The following is a 21,705-nucleotide window of genomic DNA, read 5'->3' as shown; positions in this document are numbered from 1 at the left end:
GGAGGCACAAAAGGCCCTCCTCCTTATTCTTGGCCCTTAGGGAAAAGGAGTCTTCCTCTCGGTGCCTGGGGAATAGGAAGGTGGCTGGCAAGAAAAGTCCAGAGGGAAGAGAAAGGAGGGGGTTGAGACATCTGGATCAGAGGGAGAAGGGCCTGAAACTCCTGGGTTTTGGGTCCGCAGGGCACTGGGGTATGCAGACTCCCCAGCTGGACCCAGGAGGGGCGCAGGGTCCGGGCGCGCTGGCGTCCCGCAGGTGAGGGGTGGAGCTGCAGGGCTGCTGCGGATTGGCTGTGGCGGGGGGGCGTGTGCGCCAACCGCTGATTGGCCGCGGCGGGGGCGGGAGCTGTCCGTGGGCGCCGCCCCTACAGCTCGGGGCTGGCGGTTGGGCAGCAGGACCCGGGTGGAGCGCAGAAAAACAGGGCGAGGCCCTGCGGGGGAAGGGTCCAGCGGTTTGGCTGTTCGGGCCTGTGGCTGTTGGGGTGGCAGGACAGTGACCCGGGGACAGGACTTGGGGGCACTGTGGGGGTAGAATTTGGAGACGGAGTGTCCCAGGGTAGGACTGCTGAGACACAGTGGCCAAGGGATCCGATTTTTGTTGTTGTTGTTGTTGTTTTTTAATTTGAGAGATTAGTCTCACTCTGTCGCCCAGGCTGGAGTGCTATGGTGCAATGTCGGCTCTCTACAACCTCCGCCTCCCGGGTTCAAGCGATTCTCCTGCCTCAGCCTCCCGAGTAGCTGGGATTACAGGCGCCCGCTACCACGCTTGGCTAATTTCTGTATTTTTAGTAGAGACGGGGTTTCACCATGTTGGCCAGGCTGGTCTCGAACTCCTGACCTCAGGTTATCCACCCGCCTTGGCCCCCAAAGTGCTGGGATTACAGGCGTGAGCCAGCGCGCCTGGCCAGGGACCTGATTTTGGTGCCACAGTAACCCGTAGGTTTTGGGGGCACAGTGACAGAGGAGCACAATTTAGGGGGCGGTGCTGCAGGTTTGAATTGCTAGAGGTCAGAGGCATCCTGAAGGGTAGTGATTGGCGAACTCTGCCTCTGGGGTCCTGATGCTGTGGAGACACTCGTGGAGGGATAAATCAGGAAGCCCTGCGATGGGGACTGTTCTTTGAGGCTCACCTTTGAGTGCAGGATTGACAATTTTCAGGCTTCTCAGATGATAGGGGACTGGAAGAAGCCCTGGTGAACCGTTGTGTGTTTTTACCTTTTAAAGAGTCAAGCCAGGCGTGGTGGCTCACGCCTGTAATCCCAGCACTTTGGGAGGCTGCGGCGGGGGGATCACGAGGTCAGGAGTTCGAGACCAGCCATGACCAACATGGTGAAACCCCCGTCTCTACTAAAAGTACAAAAATTAGCCGGGTGTGGTGGCAGGCGCCTGTAATCCCAGCTACTCAGGAGGCTGAGGCAGGAGAACTGCTTGAACCCAGGAGGCGGAGGTTGCAGTGAGCCGAGATCGCGCCACTGCATTGCAGCCTGGCCTACACATATATCTTTTTCGCTGACAGGAAAAAATATTGGAATAGAGCAGTATCCAGGCGCAAAGTGAGGCTGCCCTTTATCCATACCTGTGGCCCTCTTCAAAATCCCTTCTCCGAAGCACCATTCCTGTTCCTGTGCATTTATGTGGTGTCCACGCTGCTGATATTTACCATGTGCTTTTCCCTTTCACAAAGGGATCGTGATACACGGAACGTCCTGCACCTTGCCTTTCCCTTCCTTTACCTCGGGCTGCTTATGCTTGCCAGTGCTCCGCCACAAGAAAATGCATTTTTGCTCCCAAGGAAATGCTTTTTTGAAAACTGTTGCATGCACGTTAGTACCTGGCTTGAGTGTGGCTGGAACACAGCCTGGGTGGGGACCGTATTTCTTTTTCTTTTCTTTTTTTTTTTTTTGAGACGGAGTTTCGCTCTTGTTGCCCAGGCTGGAGTGCAATGGCGCGATCTCGGCTCACCGCAACCTCGGCCTCCCAGGTGCAAGCAATTCTCCTACCTCAGCCTCCCAAGTAGCTGGGATTACAGGCGTCTACCACCACGCCCTGCTAAATTTTGTATTTTTAGTAGGGACGGGGTTTCACCATGTTGGCAGGCTGGTCTCGAACTCTTGACCTCAGGCGATCCGCCCGCCTCGGCCTCCCAAAATGCTGGGATTACAGGCGTGAGCCACCGCGCCTGACTTTTTTTTTTTTTTTTCTTGTGAGACGGAGTCTCACTCTGTCGCCCAGGCTGGAGTGCAGTGGCGCCATCTCGGCTCACTGCAACCTCTGCCTCCTGGATTCAAGAGATTCTCCTGCCTCAGCTTCCCGAGTACCTGAGATTACAGGCGTGCGCCACCACGCCCGGCTAATTTTTTGTATTTTTGGTAGGGACGGGGCCAATTTTTTGTATTTTTAGTAGAGACGGGGTTTCACCATGTTGGACCAGGCTGGTCTCTAACTCCTGACTTCAGGTGATCCGCCCGCCTCGGCCTCCCAAGGTGCTGAGATTACAGACCTGGGCCACCTCGCCTGGCCGGGACCGTATTCCAAGACCTGCACCCACACCAGCGCCTGGGCCCCGCAGCACGGTTCGGCTCCCTTCCGGCGCCCTGGAGCTGGGGAGGCTTGGGGCGCTGGGCGGACGCCTTTCCCCAGGAGGAGGCGTGAGCGGGGCGTGGCCGGAACGTCTCTCCTCGGGGCCGCGCCCCGGGCGGGCACAGTTACGCGCCGCACGGATCATGGCCGCAGCCGCTCTGGGGCAGGTGGGTTCGCAGCGCCGGGGTCTGGGGAACCCCCGGGAGAGGCGCACTTCCGGGAGGACTACTGGCCTGCGGCCGGTCCGGTTCGGCGCCGCTCCTCCCGCCCTGGGGTTCTGCTGTGGGGCGCGGAGGAGGATGGCGCCCCTTGGAAAGGAGCACCAGGTTTTAATGGGGTGAGAGGGAGCGGGTAGACGTGGATGAAATGGGGCAAGTAATTGGTGGGGAGGTTAAAAAAAAAAGGGAAACATGGAGGGGCACCCTGTAATGAGGGAGGCGTGGGGGTGGGGAGGTTGTGATTTGGGGAGTGGAGCCCTGGGGTGCGGTGGGGCATCAGCCTGTGGGGGCGCTGGAATAAAGGGGCCCAGGCCTCGAGGGCCGGGGACAGGTGAGCGCAGAGTTGAACCTCAAGTCCCAGCTGTGGGAATTGGACCTAAGGTCCTATTTTCTTGGAATGAAAGTTGAAAAAAATGGAGATGGGGATTGTTGTGATCCCAAACTCCTATCTGAAGCTCTGCACCTGGATTGGAAATCGAGGCAGTGTCTCATGGTGAAAGTGATATAGATGCTGCAGGCTAGCTGAGACGATCCCTTCTGACTGTGCGATGTCAAACAGCAGCAGCGTTTCCCAGAGTCTATGATTTCAGAAAACAAGTTTTCTCAGTGAGGAAGGAAACAGCCAAAGAATGGGGTCGTTACAAGCCTTCACAGCTGCAGTGTAACCTCAGGAGAACTGTCTCTGTTAACTTTACACCTGACTTTATTTGAGTGTCTTATCCTAGCTGATGAATGTCAGAGCAGAGTTTCACTTTCTTCGGCTCTTTGTGACTGATAGGGATAGTCCTGGGATGCTTGGGGTATGTGGGCAATCTGGGCTTTAGTAGTGACACTCCTGGACTGTGGGTGGGACAGTACTGGGCTTTGACGGGTACACTTGGGACTGATGTGGACCGTCTCATCATGGCACAGTTCTGGTGTCATAGGATAGCCCTGAACTCATGGGACATTCCTAGGCTCTGATGAAGGCAGAGATATCCTGTAATGGAGATAGTTGGGCTGAGTCCTCAGCTATGATGAGGACAGTCCCAGGGTGTGGAGGGAACAGTTCTGGACCATGGTAGGGACAGTCTCAAAGGTACTGGCCTAGACAGCAACATAGGGATAGTCCTGGGGATTGAAAAGGACAACAATGGTTTTTTTGTTGTTGTTTGTTTTTTTAATTTCAGAACTGGTGAATAGAAAATAAGCCCTGGTATTTGACAGAGGCAATGCTGGTTATAATGGGGAAAAGTGCTGGGCTTTGGAGGGGGACATTCCTGAGCTGTTTGGGACAGTACTTGGCTCTGCTGGGGACCAGTTCTGATAAGTTACAGGCACAATCTGGGCTTGTGATGTGGAGCATCTTGGGCTATCATAGAACAGCCCTGGTCTGTGATGGGAGAGTCCTGGGCTATAAAGGGGGCAGTTCCAGACATGGTGGGGTCATGTGTGGGCTGTGACAAGGGCAGACTGCGCTATGATGGGGTCTCTCCTGGGCTGTGATATGGGGACAGTCCTGGAGTATGGAGGGCTGGGCTTTGACAGGGACACCACTGGTCTTTAATGGTGATACTCCTGGGCTGTATGGGATATAATGGAGGTTCTGTCACATTATAGAAACCTGCCCTGTGCACCCCTAAACCTACTTTATTTCTTTGTCTTTTCTTTTTGACCGAGTCTTGCTCTGTTGCTCAGGGTGGAGGGCAGCGGTGTGATCTCTGCTCACTGTAACCTCTGTCTTACGGGTTCAAGCGACTCTCATGCCTCAGCCACCTGCCTTAGATTACAGGCGTGACCCACTATGCTGGTCTTTTATTTTTTTTTTTTAGAGAGACACTCTATCACCCATGTTGGAGTGTAGCAGTGTGATCATAGCTCACCACAGCCTTGACCTACTTGGCTCAAGTGATCCTCCCACCTTAGTCTCCTGAGTAACTGGAATTACAGGTGTGTGCCACCATACCTGGCTAATTTTTAAATTGTTTGTAGAGATGGGGTCTTGCTATGTTTCCCAGGCTGATCTTGAACTCCTAGCCTCAAGCCATCCTCCCACCTCGGCCTCCCACAGTGCTGGGATTACAGGCGCGAGCCACTGCACGTGGCCTCTTTCTTTTTTTTATGAGGTGGAGTCTTGCTCTGTCGCCCAGGCTGGACTGCAGTGGTGTGATCTCTGCTCACTGCAAGCTCCGCCTCCCAGGTTCATGCCATTTTTCTGCTTCAGCCTCCAGAGTAGCTGGGACTACAGGCGCCCGCCACCACGCCCAGCTAATTTTTTGTATTTTTAGTAGAGACGGGGTTTCACCGTGGCAGCCAGGATGGTCTTGATCTCCTGACCTCGTGATCTGCCCACCTCGGCCTCCCAAAGTGCTGGGATTACAGGCGTGAGCCACCACGCCCAGCCCACATGGCCTCTTTCTATGATTAGATCTCTTTTGGCATCTCTTGGTGTCAGTTTGTTTTATTTGTTTGTGCCCCCCTTTCTGTGTCTCTTTTTCTTGTCCTTCCTCTTCCCTCTCTTATTCTCTCTTTTTCATCTTGGCTCTGAGGGCGACTCTCCTGCCCACAGGCTGGCTGTCTCACTGTGTCTGTCTCTCTCATACTGTGGGTGTCCTATCCCTCTGGGCAGAAGCATGGCTGCAAGGCCGAGCAGTCTAGATGTCACCACCCAGAGGCAATCCGGGGCCCCACACACTGATCACCCCGGAATCCCTGGAGCCCCACACCAGCAAGACCACGCTGCAGCCCCATCTCCCAGTGACTCACCTAGCGACCAGTAACCACGGCCATTCACGTCCGTCCTCCAGAATCAGTGCCAACTCACCCAGCTTACAGGGCAGGACAGGTCAGGCCACTCTGTCTCCCTCAACCTCACGCCCCAACTGCCTCCCCACAGGGCTGGGGAAAGAGGCATTGTGAGGTCAAAGGTCACCAGTGAGGGGCCAGGGGCTGAAGGGAATTGGAGTCACTGCCAAAGTGCTGTCCAAGGTGTGGGGTTTGGGCTTCAGGTAACCAGAGCCCAGTTGATCAAATACTTTCAGAGAATCAGCACCTGGACTCCTGGGTCTGGCGGAGGAGGGGCTGGGGACCTGGACTCCTGGGTCTGAGGGAGGAGAGGCTGGGGTCTGGACTCCTGAGTCTGAGGGAGGAGGGGCTGGGGTCTGGACTCCTGAGTCTGAGGGAGGAGGGGCTGGGGTCTGGACTCCTGAGTCTGAGGGAGGAGGGGCTGGGGTCTGGACTCCTGAGTCTGAGGGAGGAGGGGCTGGGGTCTGGACTCCTGGGTCTGAGGGAGGAGGGGCTGGGGACCTGGACTCCTGGGTCTGAGGGAGGAGGGGCTGGGGACCTGGACTTCTGGGTCTGAGGGAGGAGAGACTGGGGGCCTGGACTCCGGGGTCTGAGGGAGGAGGGGCTAGGGGCCTGGACTCCTGGATCTGAGGGAGGAGGGGCTGGGGACCTGGACTCCTGGGTTTGAGGGAAGTGGGACTGGGGCCTGTACTGGATATAAGCGAGGAGGGTCTGAGGCCTGGACTGCTGGGTCTGAGGGCAGAGGGGCTGGGGTCCCAGTCTTCGGGTTTGAGGGCGGAGGCAGCTAGAGTCTGGACTCTTACTTAGGTCTAAGGGAGGCAGGCCTGGGGGAGCAGGACCTGTTGGTCCCTTGGTCTTCTAAGGCCCATCACGCACTTGGGTCCCCAGAGGCCTGCACTTACCTGTGTGCCTTCCCTGGTCGTCGTCTTCTCTGAGCTGATCTCCAGGCTGGGACCAAAGGTCTCTGGGGTGGGAGGCGCTTGCGTTTGACTTTGCCCCACCATGGAGGAGGGGGCCAGAGCTGACTCAGCTCTTTTTTTTTTTTTTTTTTTTTTTGAGACAGAGTCTCGCTGTGTTGCCCAGGCTGGAGTGCAGTGGTGTGATGTCGGCTCACTGCAAGCTCCGCTTCCCGGGTTCACGCCATTCTCCTGCCTCAGCCTCCAGAGTAGCTGGGACTACAGGTGCCCGCCACTCACGCTCGGCTAATTTCTTTTTGTATTTTTAGTAGAGACGGGGTTTCACCGTGTTAGCCAGGATGGTCTCGATCTCCTGACCTCATGATCCGCCTGCCTCGGCCTCCCAAAGTGCTGGGATTACAAGTGTGAGCCACCGCGCCCGGCCTTGACTCAGCTCTTTCTAGGGAGCCCTCGTTGGGGCAGGGAGAGGACTTGGCCTCCATCAGGACCACCTGCCCCTGTCTAGAATAGACTGAGACTGGGACAGAACAGGCAGGCCAGTGGGACCTCCAAGTGCAAGAGGTGGCGAGTGGGCTGCCAGGGCCCCTGCTGCGCCCCATTCACCCTCTCTCTCACTTCTTTCTCCACCCAGATCTGGGCACGAAAGCTTCTCTCTGTCCCTTGGCTTCTGTGTGGTCCCAGAAGATATGCCTCCTCCAATTTCAAGGTGAAAGGAGGGAACTCGATGCTTGGCTCTGAGAGAGGAGGGGGCTGGCAGCTGGTTTTGGGCATCTCCAAAAGGTCCACAGCCCAGAGATGGCAGTGGGTAGCCTAATAGCCCTGCCATTGGGCAGTGGAAAAGGGATGAAACTGCATGTCCCAGAATACTCCAGGGTGACGGGTCCTTCTTCTCTATGGGTCTGAGGCCCAGGGCTTCATGGGAGTTGTAGTTTTTCAGCTTGGAGGTTGTGGCCAGATTCTAGGACACCCCCTCTTTCCTCAGGCTGCAGACCTGCAGCTGGAAATGACACAGAAGCCTCATAAGAAGCCCAGCCCCGGCGAGCCCCTGGTGTTTGGGAAGACATTCACTGACCACATGCTGATGGTGGAATGGAATGACAAGGGCTGGGGCCAGCCCCGAATCCAGCCCTTCCAGAACCTCACGCTGCACCCAGCCTCCTCCAGCCTCCACTACTCTCTGCAGGTGGCATAGTGGCCGGCCTCTCTCCCCATCCTTGTCTGCGTCTCCTTGCTGTGTCTCTTGCCAGGTGCACCTCCCTTGGTTTGTTTGTTGTGTTTCTCCTTTCTGTGCATTCGTCATTCGTTTTCTGAGGCCTTCCATTCTCCAGGCCCATGCTCGGTGATGCTGGGTTCGCCGAGATGAGCAGACCCCGTTCCTTCACTTGGAAAACCCCATGCTGTGGGCATAACTCAGTGTGATCTGTGCTCTGATGGAGGCCCTGTGGAGGCTAGTAGAGACCCCGCCTCACTTGAGAGAAAGCACAGCTTCTTCTGGCATAAAGGGGAGCTTAGTGGGGATGGCGGGAGAGGTGACAGCCAGGGTGATGGTAGGAGAGGGGAGAGCCGGGGGGATGGTGGGAGAGGGGATAGCCAGGGGGCGTGGCAGGAGAGGGACAGCTGGGATGATGGCGGGAGAAGGGACAGCGGTGGGTTGGGGGGAATGGTGGGGGAGGGCACAGTCGGGGGTGATGGCAGGAGAGGGACAGCCAGAGGGATGGCAGGAGAGGGGACAGCCAGGGGAGGGATGGCGGGAGAGGGACAGCCGGGGGAGGGATGGCAGGAGAGGGACAGCCAGGGGAGGGACGGCAGGAGAGGGGACAGTTAGGGGGAGATGGCGGCAAGGGGGCAGTTGGAGGGGATGGCAGAAGAGGGGACAGCCAGTCCAAACCCCAAACGGGAGCAAAGCCTGGTATATTTGGGAGAAATTGCGGTGTTGGATCGTGGTGGAGGAGGCTGAAAATGTCAGGGCCATGGAGAAGCCGAGGGGCTGGGGCCTTGTCCAAGGGTGCTGGGAGGGGCTCTGAGGAAAGTAGGGGCAGGGCCACGTCTAGGTGAGAGCCCTCTCAGGCCTTGTGGAGGACATGAGTTACAGGCGAGGAGGCTGGGCTGGTGACCGGGTGGACCCTGGGCCTGTCCCCACGTGGGAACCCAGGAGGAAGAGCAGCTTTGTGGTACCTGGCGAGCCTGAGAGACTTGTGAAGTTTCTAGGAGAGAGATCCAGGAAGCATTTGGTTTTAGGACTTAGAGCTATGGCTGAAAGCAAAGTCTTCGTGAGGAAACTTTGGTTGAGACAAGATTTAAATGAGCATCTTGCAGCTCCAGTAACTGGTTAGCAGTTTGGCTGATTTGGGACCTCCAGAGCATGGTTCTGTGGCATTAAGACTTCTATTCCGTTCCTTTCTTTCCTCCCTCCATATTTTCCTTTCTTCCTTCCTTTCCAGAATTTTAAGGTTTTGTTTTTTTCCCCTCTCCCCTCCCACTGTGGACATCTACGCAACACCAGTCGATTCTGTACAGAGCACATACACCTTCAATCACAGCCAGACACTTCTGCCAGGGCATAAGCGGGACGGGCAGGATTACGCCTGCTGAGCCTCCAGGAAGCTGGTTACTTAGAGACCACCACACACTTCTCCCTTCAGCCCAGCACAGCAGTTGTCCTCTGGCTGGGGACCCAGTACTTTTTCTTCAGTGGAGTGAGCGCAGAGGAAGCCTGTGGCCCGGGCAGACAGAACGTGCTGCTGTGATCCCGTGGGTCCAGAAGGCGGAGGGGGGCGGCTGAGGGAGTAAGACAATGCCGTCCCCATGTCACCCTCACTCCGGGGCATGTGTGGATTGCAGGCCAACCACGTGTATTTTATTTTATTTTATTTTTTTCTTATTTATTTATTTAGAGACAGAGTCTCTCTCTGTCCCCCAGGCTGGAGTGCAATGATGCAGTCTCGCTCACTGCAACCTTCACCTCCCGGGTTCAAGTGATTCTCTTGCCTCAGCCTCCCGAGTAGCTGAGATTATAGGCATGCACCACTATGCCTGGCTAACTTTTGTATATTTAGTAGAGACATGGTTTCACCATGTTGGCCAGGCTGGTCTCAAACTTCTGACCTCAGATGATCCACCCGCCTCATCCTCCCAAATGGCTGGGATTACCGGCATGAGCCACCGTGCCTGGCCTCCAACCATTTTAAAGCCCATAATTCAGTGGGAGGCAATGTTATACAACCATTACCACCATATAGGTTCAAAACTCTTTAATCCCCCATACCCATTAATCGGTACCTATTGTCCCTCACCCCAGCCCCTGACAACCATTAGTCTGCTTTCTGTCTTTGTCTACCTGTATTTATTATTTTTAAATAATAGGGATGGGATTTCACCATTTAGCCCAGGCTGGTCTTGAACTCCTGAGCTCAAGTGATCCACCTGCTTCGGCCTCCCAAGGTGCTAGGATTACAGGCTTGAGCCACCAAGCCTGGCCACCTGCATTTTTGTTGTTGTTATGACTTTTTTGTTTGTTTGTTTGTTTGTTTTTGAGATGGAGTCTGGCTCTGTCGCCCAGGCTGGAGTGCAGTGGCCGCATCTCAGCTCACTGCAAGCTCCGCCTCCCAGGTTTACACCATTCTCCTGCCTCAGCCTCCCGAGTAGCTGGGACTATAGGCACCCGCCACCTCGCCCGGCTAATTTTTTTTGTATTTTTTAGTAGAGACGGGGTTTCACCGTGCTAACCAGGATGGTCTCGATCTCCCGACCTCGTGATCTGCCCGTCTCGGCCTCCCAAAGTGCTGGGATTACAGGCTTGAGCCACCGCGCCCGGCCATGACTTTTTTTTGAGACAGGGTCTTGCTCTGTAGCCCAGGCTGGAGTGCAGTGGCATGATCTTGGCTCACTGCAGCCTTGACCTCCCAGGCTCCAGCGATCCACCTGCATCAGCCTTCCGAGTAGCTGGGACCACAGGTGTGCACCACCATGCCCAGCTAATTTTATTTTATTTTATTTTTATTTTTAACTTTAATTTTTTTTAGAGATGGGATCTTGTTGTGTTGCCCAGGGTGATCTCAGATTTCTAAGCTCAAGTGATCCTCCTGCTTCAGCCTCCCAAAGTCCTGGGACTACAGGCATGAGCCACTTTATCTGACCTCTATTTATCTGGGTTTTGTTTTGTTTTTGAGACGGTGTCTTGCTCTGTTGCCCAGGCTGGAGTGCAGTGGCATGGTGACAACTCACTGCAACCTCCGCCTCCTAGGCTCAAGTGATCCTCCTGCCTCAGCCTCCCAAGTGGCTAGGACTACAGGCACACACCACCTTGCCCAGTTAATTTTTAAATCTTGTGCAGAGACAGCATCTCACTTTGTTGCCCAGGCTGGTCTCGAACTCCTGGCTTCAAGCAATTCTCCCACCTCAGCCTCCCAGTGCTGGGGTTACAGGCATGAGCCATCATACTGGGCCTGGAAATTCTTCTCTATACCTTAAAGCTTAAAGAGCTTTTTCTTGCGGCCTCATGCTATGTCATCCTAACAATGCACCTCATTAAGCAATCCCCTATTGTTGGACACTGAGGTTGTTTTCTGTCTATTATAAACAATGTTGTAATAAAGAATCTAGTACAATGCCAGGGGTGGTGGTTCCTGTGTAATCCCAGCACTTTGGGGGGCTGAGGGGAATGGATCACCTGAGATCAGGAGTTCAAGACCAGCTTTGCCAACATGGTGAAACCTCATCTCTACTAATATACAAAAATTGGCTGGGTGTGGTGGTGGGTGCCTGTAATCCCTGGTACTCGGGAGGCTGAGGCAGAGGCAGGAGAACTGTTTGAACCCAGGAGGCAGAGGTTGCAGTGAGCCGAGATTGCGCCACTGCACTCCAGCCTGGGTGGCAGAGCGAGACTCCATCTCAAAAAAAAAAAAAAACGGAATCTCGTACACATGTCACTTCTTTAGTCACTTCTTTAAGTACAAGTGTATCTCTCTGCTCAATTTCGGGAACTATAGGTCAAAGGATATGTAAGTTTGTAATCTTGATAGCTATTACCATATCCACATCTACATCTATAGGGCGTGTCAGTTTCCACACCCACCAGCAGAGCTTGTTGCCACACCTTGGACAACCCTTGTCCAAGTTTTAGATCTTTTCCAATCTCCCATGTGGTTTTAAAGGTATCTCAAAGTAATTTTAATTTGCATTTTTCTCCCTAACGCTGAATGAAATTGACTATTTTCTCACGAGCTTAAGGGCCACCTGTATTTCCTTTTGTGTGAACTGTCCATTTGCTAGGCTGATTTCTCTATCAGGTTAGGTTTTTAAAAATTCATTTGGGGCTGGGAAGAAGAGGCAGGGCGATTGCTTGAGCTCAGGAGTTCAAGACCAGCCTGACCAACATAGTGAGGCCCCATGTGTACAAGAAATTGGAAACAAAACAAAACAAAACAAAACATGGCCAGTCGCGGTGGCTCATGCCTGTAATCCCAGCACTTTGGGATCCCAAGGCAGGCGGATCACCTGAGGTCAGGAGTTCACAACCAGCCAGGCCAACATGGCGAAACCCCATCTCTACCAAAAACACAATTAGCTGGGTGTGGTTGTAGGCACCTGTAATCCCAGCTACTCGGGAGGCTGAGGCAAGAGAATCGCTGAGCCAAGATAAAGCCACTGCACTTCAGCCTGGGCAACAGAGTGAGACTCCATCTCAAATAAAATAAAAAATAAAATTCCCAATCCAAGATAGAAAACAGTTACTCTCTGTTTCCTTCTACAGCTTTTATGGTATAATATATATTTTTTTTCATTTAGACTTTTAATGCATCTGGAATTTCTTCTGGTGTGAGGTGTGAAATCGAGATTGAATGTAGTTTTTCTCTAGGTGAATATTTGGTTATCCCATTGTTCAGTCTGTTTACTCATATAGCAGTGTCACTCTGTTTTAAGTATTGTAGATTTATAATCTGTTTTACTACCTGATAGCGCTACTCCCCGCCCCCTCTTGCCCCTCATTTTTATGGTGGTGATTTTTATCCCCCCAGAATATCATAGCTAGTTTTGCTTGTCTTCCATTCTTCATCCATTTATCTATTAATTCATCAAAAACCCACTATGGGGGAAAAAAAGAAAAAAAAAGTCTGTCTGGGTGCAGTGGCTGACGCCTGTAATCCTAACACTTTGGGAGGCTGAGGCGGGTGAATCAACTAAAAATACAAAAATTAGCTGGGTGTGGTGGCGAGTGCCTGTAATCCCAGCTACCCAGGAGGCTGAGGCATGAGAATCACTTGGACCTGGGAGGCGGAGCTTGCAATGAGCCGAGATCAGGCCACTGCACTCCAGCCTGGGCGACAGAGTGAGACCCTGTCTCCAAAAAAAAAAAAAAAAAAAAAACCAAACAAAAACAAAAACCAAACAAACAAACAAAAACCCACTCTGTGACAAGCACTACCTACCCTGGTGCAAGGGACTGCAGGAGAGGCTGTCTGGTAAAGTGTCAAGAGCAATCCCTGCCCTAAGGCTCTTCCACTGTGCAGGAGAGCAGACGCTGAACAAACAAACCTGGAACCATGGGGTAGTGATCAGGGACAGAGTCTCCAGAAAAAAAACTAGGTCCCAGACTGGAGTGCAGTGGCACGATCATGGCTCACTGCAGTCTCGAACTCCCAGGCTCAAGTGATCCTCTCACCACCTTCCAAGTACCTGGGACTCCAATCAGGTGCTACCGCGCCTGGCTGATTTTCATATTTTTTGTGGAGATGGGGTCTTGCTCTAATGCCTGGGCTGGTCACAAACTCCTACACTCAAGTGATCCTCCTGCCTCGGCCTCCCAAAGTGCTGGGATTACAGGCATGAGCCACTGAGCCGAGTAGTGTCCTTTGCTTTCTTGAGTCTCCGTGTGTCTCCACCTGTTTGTCTCTCTGTCTATATCTGTCTCTCTTTTTTTCTTATTTCTGTGACCCAGCTGCTAAATCTTCCCGGCGCTCTCCTCTTGGCCTCCAGCTTTCAGTTGTCTGTGTCTTTGTGTATCTGTCTCTCTCTGTCTTGGTGTCTCTCACTGTCTCTCATGACTGTCTGGAGAAGTCTCCGAGCCTCCCGCCCGCGTGTCCCCGCAGCTGTTTGAGGGCATGAAGGCGTTCAAAGGCAAAGACCAGCAGGTGCGTCTCTTCCGCCCCTGGCTCAACATGGACCGGATGCTGCGCTCAGCCCTGCGCCTGTGCCTGCCGGTGAGGGGTCCTGGCCGGCCGGGATGGGGAGGAGGGCTGGGGCCGGGACAGCAAGGGCACCTTGACTCATTCAGAATCCCGCTCAGAGTTTCGACAAGCTGGAGTTGCTGGAGTGCATCCGCCGGCTCATCGAGGTGGACAAGGCCTGGGTCCCCGATGCCGCCGGCACCAGCCTCTATGTGCGGCCTGTGCTCATTGGGAACGAGGTGGGCCCAACTCCAGGGCTGGGGAACTGGGCTGCGCGGTGGGATTCTGAGGTGGGGTCCTGGAGGCCTGGGTCAGGGGAGGGGAAGGGACTGGGGGCCTGGACTCCTGACGCTGCCCCTCTGCCCCTCGCAGCCCTCGCTGGGTGTCGCCCAGCCCACGAGCGCGCTCCTGTTCGTCATTCTCTGCCCCGTGGGCGCCTACTTCCCTGGAGGCTCCGTGACCCCGGTCTCCCTCCTGGCCGACCCAACCTTCATCCGGGCCTGGGTGGGCGGGGTCGGCAACTACAAGTTAGGGGGGTAAGTAGCACCCCCAACCCCAGAACGACTGGCGCACCGGGCGTTGGAGACATAGGGACCAGCGTGCGTGCTTTTGGCCGCGCCCCTGGATGTCACGCGAAGGTGACATCAGCACCGCGCCGGGCTCAGTGCTAAGCGCTGTGCTCCCCTGACCTCCCTGGTCCCTGAAAACAAACCATGGAAGGAAGGAGGGGGGGATTATTTTCCAGATGGACAAAAAGGATCACAGATGGGAAGGCACTGGGTGGAGGTCAGTGGGGAAACCAGGACTGGTCCCGGGAAGCCTCCAGGAATGAAGCTTACACTCAGCTCATTGGCCTCTCGCCCCGGAAGCCTCCCCTGATCCCCGGGCTGGGCTGCGCTCCCCAAACCCAGCTCCCACAGTCGTTTGAACCTCCAAAGCCCCTCACCCCCGTGTGGACTTGTGTAAATCTGTCTCCCGGTGGCCTCAGCTCAGCAGGGCAGGAAGAAGACAGCTGGGTCTCCTGGGCAACCAAGGCAGAGGGTGGGCACTGGCGTGTGGGGACAGGAATGTGGCCCCAGCTGGGGGTGCATTCAGGTCCTTTCAGCCACATCCTGTGAGGTCTCCTGAGGGCCAGGCCCTGTGCTGGCAGAAACTGGGCACACATATGAGTCAGCCCTGAGCCCTGCCCTCCCAGGGCTCCCAGGCTGGTGGGAACCCCAGTATTTGGAGCTGCATGTTCTCTGGTGAGGTGACCCAGGGCATTGTGAAAGGCTTCACAGAGGCCGGACGCGGTGGCTCACGCCTGTAATCCCAGCACTTTGGGAGGCCGAGGTGGGTGGATCATGAGGTCAGGAGATTGAGACCATCCTGGCTAACACGGTGAAAGCCCGTCTCTACTAAAAATGCCAAAAAAAAAAAAATTAGCTGGGCGTGGTGGCGGGCGCCTGTAGGCCCAGCTACTCGGGAGGCTGAGGCAGGAGAACGGCATGAACCTGGGAGGTGGAGCTTGCAGTGAACCTAGATGGCGCCACTGCACTCCAGCCTGGGTGACAGTGACAGTGAGACTCCGTCTCAAAAAAAAAAAAAAAAAAAAAAAAGGTTTCACAGAGGAGGTGACCCTTCAACTGGGTCTGAGGAGGAGGGAAGAGGGGGTTTCCTGGGTACAAAAGTCAGCAAACCGTTTCCAATCCTGGGGACCACGTGTACAGGGACGGAAGGAATAGGATCACAGAAGATGTTCAGGTTACAAAAATAAGTCTGGGTTTTGCAAAACGCTTAACAAGTAGTCATAGACTCAGGCAGGCCTGGAATACCGGATGGAGGCTAGGGCCTTGTCCCGGGGCACTGGGGAGCCATGGGAGGCTTGTTAGCAGCTGAGGGGAGAGGCTGTCTCTGGGAGAGAAACACAGAAAGTCATCCAGGTAGCCCAGTTCACTGGGGGAGTCCAGGGAAGTCCAGCGCCCAGCCTAGAGGTCTGGAAACACCTCTCAAGGAGGTGATATCAGAAATGGTTTTGTAGCCGGGCGCAGTGGCTCGTGCCTGTAATCCTAGCACTTTGGGGCGCTGAGGTGGGCGGATCACCTGAGGTCAGGAGTTCGAGACCAGCCTGGCCAACATGGTGAAACCCCGTCTCTACTAAAAATATAAAAATGAAGGCCGGGTGCGGTGGCTCACTCCTGTAATCCCAGCACTTTGGGAGGTTGAGGTGGGTAAATATAAATATAAATATAAATATAAATATAAATTAGTTGGACATAGTGCTGCATGCCCCAGTTACTCAGGAGGCTGAGGCACGAGAGTTGCTTGGACCCGAGAGGCGGAGGTTGCAGTGAGCTGAGATCGCACCACTGCACTCTAGCCCCAGCCTGGGCGACAGAGCAAGACTCTGTCTCAAAAAAAAAAAAAAAAAAAAAAAAAAAAAAGTTTTGAATGACAGCTGAGGATTTGGTCACTATGAAACGGGTGAGGGCCGGGCGCCATGGCTCACACCTATAATCCCAGCACTTTGGGAGGCTGAGACGGGCGCATCACGAGGTCAAGAGAGGCTAAGGCAGGAGAATCGCTTGAACCTGGGAGGCAGAGGCTGCAGTGAGCCAAGATCGCACCACTGCACTCCAGCCTGGGTGACAGAGCGAGACTCCATCTCAAAAAAATAAAAATAAAAATAAAAATAAAAAAAAGAAGGGAAAATTGGGAAGAGACAGGAGAGAGGGGACATAACCACTTAGGGTCCTGATGCCAAATGGAAAGTCAGGGATTCTGTCTCAGGGGAACTGAGGAGTCCCGGGAGAGCTGTGAGCAGGGAGACAGGAGAGAGCAGGATGAGCCTCCTCTGGGACTGGGCTGGGGAAGGATGGGGCTCCCTTGTCCCACCCAACCAGTCTGCCCTCCACCAGGAATTATGGGCCCACCGTGTTTGTGCAACAGGAGGCACGCAAGCAGGGCTGTGAACAGGTCCTCTGGCTGTATGGGCCCGACCACCAGCTCACTGAGGTGGGGACCATGAACATCTTTGTCTACTGGACCCACGAAGATGGGGGTGAGCCCTCCCGCGACCCAGCCGAACCCTGGTGGGAGTGGGTGGCACCATCATTCCTGGCAGGTTACAGGCCCCAGGGATTCTGGGATGGGGGAAAGGGGGTGGCTCCTAAGACGGGGGTGCTAGGGGGTGAGAGGTAACATCCTTCACCCCTCACACCTGCCCTAGTGCTGGAGCTGGTGACGCCCCCGCTGAACGGTGTCATCCTGCCTGGAGTGGTCAGACAGAGTCTGCTGGACCTGGCTCAGACCTGGGTGAGGACATGGCATCTTCTGGTGATGGGCGCCATGTGCCAGGGGCCAGGGCATCAGAGGGCTGTGGCGGGGACTGGGGCACACTGGCATGTCTCTGCCCCTTCTCCTGGGTCTGTCTCTCCCCTTGGGCCTCTGTCTTTCTCAGGGAGGGAGAGGTGGAGGTCTGCAGCAGGGCAACCCTCTGGGGACATGTGTGTCTCTGCCAACTGCCCTGCAGGGTGAGTTCCGGGTGGCGGAGCGCACGATCACCATGAAGCAGTTGCTGCGGGCCCTGGAGGAGGGCCGCGTGCGGGAAGTCTTTGGCTCAGGCACTGCTTGCCAGGTCTGCCCAGTGCACCGAATCCTGTACAAAGACAAGGTGAGGCGGGGCTGCCATTGTGGGTAGGAGGGAAGGAGGGGAGGGGCTCGGTCCTCACCACACCCTCTGCCCCAGAACCTCCACATTCCCACCATGGAAAACGGGCCTGAGCTGATCCTCCGCTTCCAGAAGGAGCTGAAGGAGATCCAGGTGAGCTGCAGGCAGCCGGGGAATGGGCCGGGAGCTTGTTCCCTGGAGAAGCTGGTGTCCCATGAGCCCCTGGACTAAGAGCCAGCCTCCTTCAGTAGCACCAGGAACAGATAATGGCCCTTCTTATTGGGGCCCTGGAAAACCCTTTGGGGCTAAATCACCCTTTCCTGTGAGCTCCTGGAGCCCTGGATATTTCTTCAGCCTTGGAAACCCCCTCCCGTGATCCTCTGCGGCTCCTGGGTGCCCTGGTGAGAGAAACCCCCTCCCTGTGGGCCTCTGAGGCCCCTGGGTGCCCTGGTGGGAGAAAGGCCCTTTCCATAAATCTCTGAGACCTTAGCCAGTCCTCTGGCCATCTCAGAGGTCGGCCTCCCAAGATTCCCTGGAGCCCTGGGCTATCCCTTTGGCTGAAGAAAGCTTCCTCCCTTGGCCCCTTTCTGGCACCAGACTGTTTCCTCCCACAAGCCTCTGGGGCATTCCCATCTTCTGGGCCAAGATCTCTTTCCCAAGAATCTCTGGGCTCCTTTCCCAGACCTAGAGCTACATTTCTGTAAACTTTTGCACATCAGGACCTAGAACTACACATCCTCTGACTATGCGGGCTTTCTGAGCTGTAAGTGACTTTTTCCAAGAGCCTTAGAGGCCTGGCCATAATTCCTCTCTTCAGAACTACGTCTCCCGGAAGCCTCTGTGCTGCCTTAGCCTTGATTCCCCGTTCCCCATCATTGTTGGCCGTCTGGGAAGTGGACTACATTTCCCGTGAGCCACTGGGGCACAGCTCCGTAGGTACTTGGCCTGGAACGCCCCAGGGCCTGCTGGGAGTTGTAGAGCAGCTTCCACCTCACCGCTGCCTCCGTTGTTCCGCAGTACGGAATCAGAGCCCACGAGTGGATGTTCCCGGTGTGATGCTGCAGGCTGTGCTCCATATCCACCGACCTGTAGCATCTCATCACGCCAGCACTTACCTCCCTACCAATGACTCACCTGAAGTGCAATACTAAATAAAAGGCCAGCGGGCGGTGTCTGGGTCTCTGGCGCCCCCCATGTGGTTGCGACACCCCCAAAGCCATAAGGGCCGACCCAGGCATCTTGGTCCCCAGCCCCTCGTCTCGGGTTCAGGTCCGCCCCTTGCTCCTTGTCGTGAGGTCAAGGATACACCTTGGCCCCGACTCCGGATCTCTCCATTCTCAGGCCAGACCGCCGGTGTTGCCGTTGTTTTTTTTTCCCTCTCTGTCTTTGCTGCAATTTTGAAATAAAATGCCAAAGAACACACATTATCTGGCTTCTTCCGTGACGCGACTCTGGGGCTTTAACCCAGGAATCCTGCTTCCTCAGCCCATTTTATTCTGAAGGACCCAGTCATCCGAGCCCCCGGTGTTCTGACGGTTTCTCCAACCTGGGGGAGCATTTCATGTCTCCCACACTGAACTTACTATCTCCCCCCCACCAACCAGCTCCTCCCCTACTTTCCCGTCACCCAGTCACTGGGCCGGACCTCTAGGTGCTGCGTCCTTTCCTCTCAAAGCCCTCCAGGCCCTGATCCCTGTTCCTCCTGCCCCCTGACTCTGCTCTCCATTCCCCTACCTCTTTGTCCCCTAGGTCCTGGCCTCAACTCAACTCTTGCCTTCTGCTGGCACCCTTGTTCCAGCCTGCAGTCCCCTACCTGGCCCAAAGTTTCTTTCTGCACCCAGACCTGGCCTAGTGCCCTCAGCCAGGACTGCAGTCATGGGACCCTAGTGGGTTGTGGAGTGGAGCACGATACTCTCACCTGATGGAGGGATTAAATGTGGAAGAGTTTAGACGGTGCACTGACTCACGCCTGCAATTCCAGCACTTTGGGAGGCTGAGACGGGAGGATTGCTTGAGACCAGCCTGGGCAATGCAGTGAGATCCCATCTGTACAGAAAATACAAAAAATTAACCAGGTGTGGTGGCATGTGAGTATAGTCCCAGCTACTCCAGAGGCTGAGGTGGGAGGATTGCTTGAGCCCGGGAGGTCGAGGCTACCAGCCTAGCCAATGTGGCGAAATCCCATCTCTGCTAAAAATACAAAAATTAGCTGGGTGTGGTGGTGGGTGCCTGTAATCGCAGCTACTCGGGAGGCTGAGACATGAGAATTGCTTGAATCCGGGAGGCAGAGCTTGCAGTGAGCTGAGATCGTGCCATTGCACTCCAGCCTGGGCAACAAAAGCAAAACTCCATCTCTAAATAAATACATAAATAAAATAAAAATACAGAAAATAGCCGGGCATCATGGTGCATGCCTGTAATCCCAGCTACTTGGGAGGCTGAGGCAGGAGAATCACTTGAACCTGGGGGGCAGAGGTTGTAATGAGCTGAGATTGTGCTACTGCACTCCAGCCTGGGTGACAGAGCAAGACTCTGTCTCAAAAAGAAAATAAAAATAATAAAAAAAAGAATTCACAAGCGCCACCTCTACGTATATATATACATGTATATCTATAGGCTGGAGTACAGTGATGCAATCAGTGTACTGCAGTAATCACTGCAGCCTCAGTCTCCCACACTCAAACGATTCTCTCACCTCAGCCTCCCAAGCAGCTGGAATCACAAGCATGTGCCACTATGCCTGCCTAATTTAAAATTTTTTTTTTCTTTTTTTTTTGAGACAGAGTCTCACCCTGTCGCCCAGGCTGGAGTGCAGTGGCATGATCTCGACTCACTGCATCCTCCGTCTCCCGGGTTCGAGCGATTCTCCTGCCTCAGCCTCCTGAGTAGCTGGGACTACAGGCTCCCACCACCACACCCGGCTCATTTTTGTATTTTTAATAAAGACAGGGTTTCACCATATTGGCCATGTTGCCCGCCTTGGCCTCCCGAAGTGCTGGGATTACAGGTATGAGCCACCGTGCCCGGCCATCAATTATTATTATTATTATTATTATTATTGAGATAGAGTCTCACTCTGTCACCCAGGCCGGAGTGCAGTGGCACAGACTCAGCTTACTGCAATCTCTGCCTCCTGGGATCGAGCGATTCTCTTGCCTCAGCCTCTTAAGTAGCTGGGATTACAGGTGCCTGCCACCATGCCTGGCTAATTTTTTCTTTTTTCTTTTTTTTTTATTTTTAGTAGAGATGGGGTTTCACCATGTTGGCCAGTCCGGTCTGGAACTCCTGACCTCAGGTGATCCGCCCGCCTCAGCCTCCCAAAGTGCTGGGATTACAGGTGTGAGCCACAGTGCTCAACCTCAATGGTTTTTGAGAATGAAAAGGGGTCTTGGGACCAAACGGTTCAAGAACAGCTGTCCATGAGCCCTGCCTGGCACACAGTGAGTAGGCGTGAGTGTTGGTGCTGCAGCTCACTTCAGAAAATAACTTTGTGGGCCCGGCGTGGTGGCTCAAGCCTGTAATCCCAGCACTTTGGGAGGCCGAGACGGGCAGATCATGAGGTCAGGAGATCGAGACCATCCTGGCTAACACGGTGAAACCCTGTCTCTACTAAAAAATACAAAAAACTAGCCGGGCAGGGTGGCGGGCGCCTGTAGTCCCAGCTACTTGGGAGGCTGAGGCAGGAGAATGACGTGAATCCGGGAGGCGGAGCTTGCAGTGAGCTGAGATCTGGCCACTGCACTCCAGCCTGGGCGACAGAGTGAGACTCTGTCTCAAAAAAAAAAAAAAAAAGAAAATAACTTTGTGTTGTGCCTTATGCCTATAATCCCAGCACTCTGGGAGGCCAAGGCAGGAAGATTACTTGAGCCCAGGAGTTCAAGACCAGACTGGGCAACATAGCGAGACCCCTCCTCTACAAAAAATAAAAAAATTAGCTGTGTGTGGTGGCATGTGCCTGTGGTCCCAGCTATTCGGGAGGCTGAGATAGGAGGATCAGTTTAGGCCAAGAGTTCCAGTCTGCAGTGAGCTGTGTTCATGCCACTGCACCCCAGCCTGGGTAACAGAGCAAGAAGACCCTGTCTCAAAAAAAAAAAAAAAAAAAAAAAGTCCAATTCTGTGGAAAATTAATATCTGCAAAGATTAAATATTTAATTATAATTTAATTATACAAGACTTAGGGTACTATAGGCCTTCATGGCTTTAGAAAACTTTTTTCAAAATATTTAAAGACATTTTCATGCTTAAGGATGTCTTCATTTGTAAATAACAAACAGGCTGGGTGCCGTGGCTCATGTCAGTAATCCCAGCATTTTGGGAGGCTGAGGCGGGTGGATCACCTGAGGCCAGGAGTTTGAGACCAGCCTGGGGAACATGGCGAGACCCCCGTCTCTACT

The 21,705-nt window shown here is 54.3% G+C and overlaps 3 protein-coding genes across 8 annotated transcripts in view; 2 read left to right on the top strand and 1 right to left on the bottom strand.

Annotated features, from left to right (window-relative positions):
• Positions 1-21,705, bottom strand: part of NUCB1 (nucleobindin 1) — a 250,733-nt gene that overhangs the window by 111,134 nt on the left and 117,894 nt on the right. The gene's annotated exons all lie outside the window — the stretch shown is intronic.
• BCAT2 (branched chain amino acid transaminase 2) lies at positions 2,531-18,733 on the top strand. Of its 5 annotated transcripts, none has more exons than XM_050772493.1 (11): positions 2,531-2,744; positions 7,128-7,202; positions 7,479-7,679; positions 13,585-13,695; positions 13,782-13,901; positions 14,035-14,198; positions 16,560-16,702; positions 16,871-16,956; positions 17,174-17,314; positions 17,390-17,464; positions 18,329-18,733. In XM_050772493.1, exons 1-11 carry the CDS (start codon positions 2,721-2,723, stop codon positions 18,365-18,367), a joined length of 1,179 nt encoding a protein of 392 aa, XP_050628450.1. In that variant the 5' UTR covers positions 2,531-2,720; the 3' UTR covers positions 18,368-18,733. The 5 variants fall into 5 exon arrangements, with proteins under 5 accessions (XP_050628450.1, XP_050628451.1, XP_050628454.1 ...); XM_050772497.1 differs by lacking the exon at positions 2,531-2,744 and adding an exon at positions 5,727-5,782; XM_050772495.1 differs by lacking the exon at positions 2,531-2,744 and adding an exon at positions 6,674-6,760.
• Positions 9,262-21,705, top strand: part of FUT1 (fucosyltransferase 1 (H blood group)) — a 45,775-nt gene continuing 33,331 nt past the window's right edge. The window contains exon 1 of one of the 2 annotated variants that reach the window (XM_050772504.1): positions 9,262-9,271. The gene's annotated coding sequence lies outside the window, so the exon portion shown is untranslated. Of the gene's footprint in view, positions 9,272-14,384; positions 14,396-21,705 lie in introns of those variants that run through there. The other variant, XM_050772503.1, reaches the window with a different exon arrangement.

Source organism: Macaca thibetana, chromosome 19 (assembly GCF_024542745.1).
Source record: "Macaca thibetana thibetana isolate TM-01 chromosome 19, ASM2454274v1, whole genome shotgun sequence".
Classification (NCBI taxonomy): Eukaryota; Metazoa; Chordata; class Mammalia; order Primates; family Cercopithecidae; genus Macaca; species Macaca thibetana.
This window is presented reverse-complemented; position numbering and strand designations above follow the sequence as displayed.

Bases quoted from the DNA above. Each gene is read 5' to 3' on its own strand.
- BCAT2 (XM_050772493.1), top strand. From the start codon at position 2,721: ATGGCCGCAGCCGCTCTGGGGCAG. The intron at 16,703-16,870 runs GTGAGCCCTCCC...CACCTGCCCTAG, and splicing joins CTGGACCCACGAAGATGGGG to TGCTGGAGCTGGTGACGCCC. The intron at 16,957-17,173 runs GTGAGGACATGG...ACTGCCCTGCAG, and splicing joins TGGACCTGGCTCAGACCTGG to GGTGAGTTCCGGGTGGCGGA.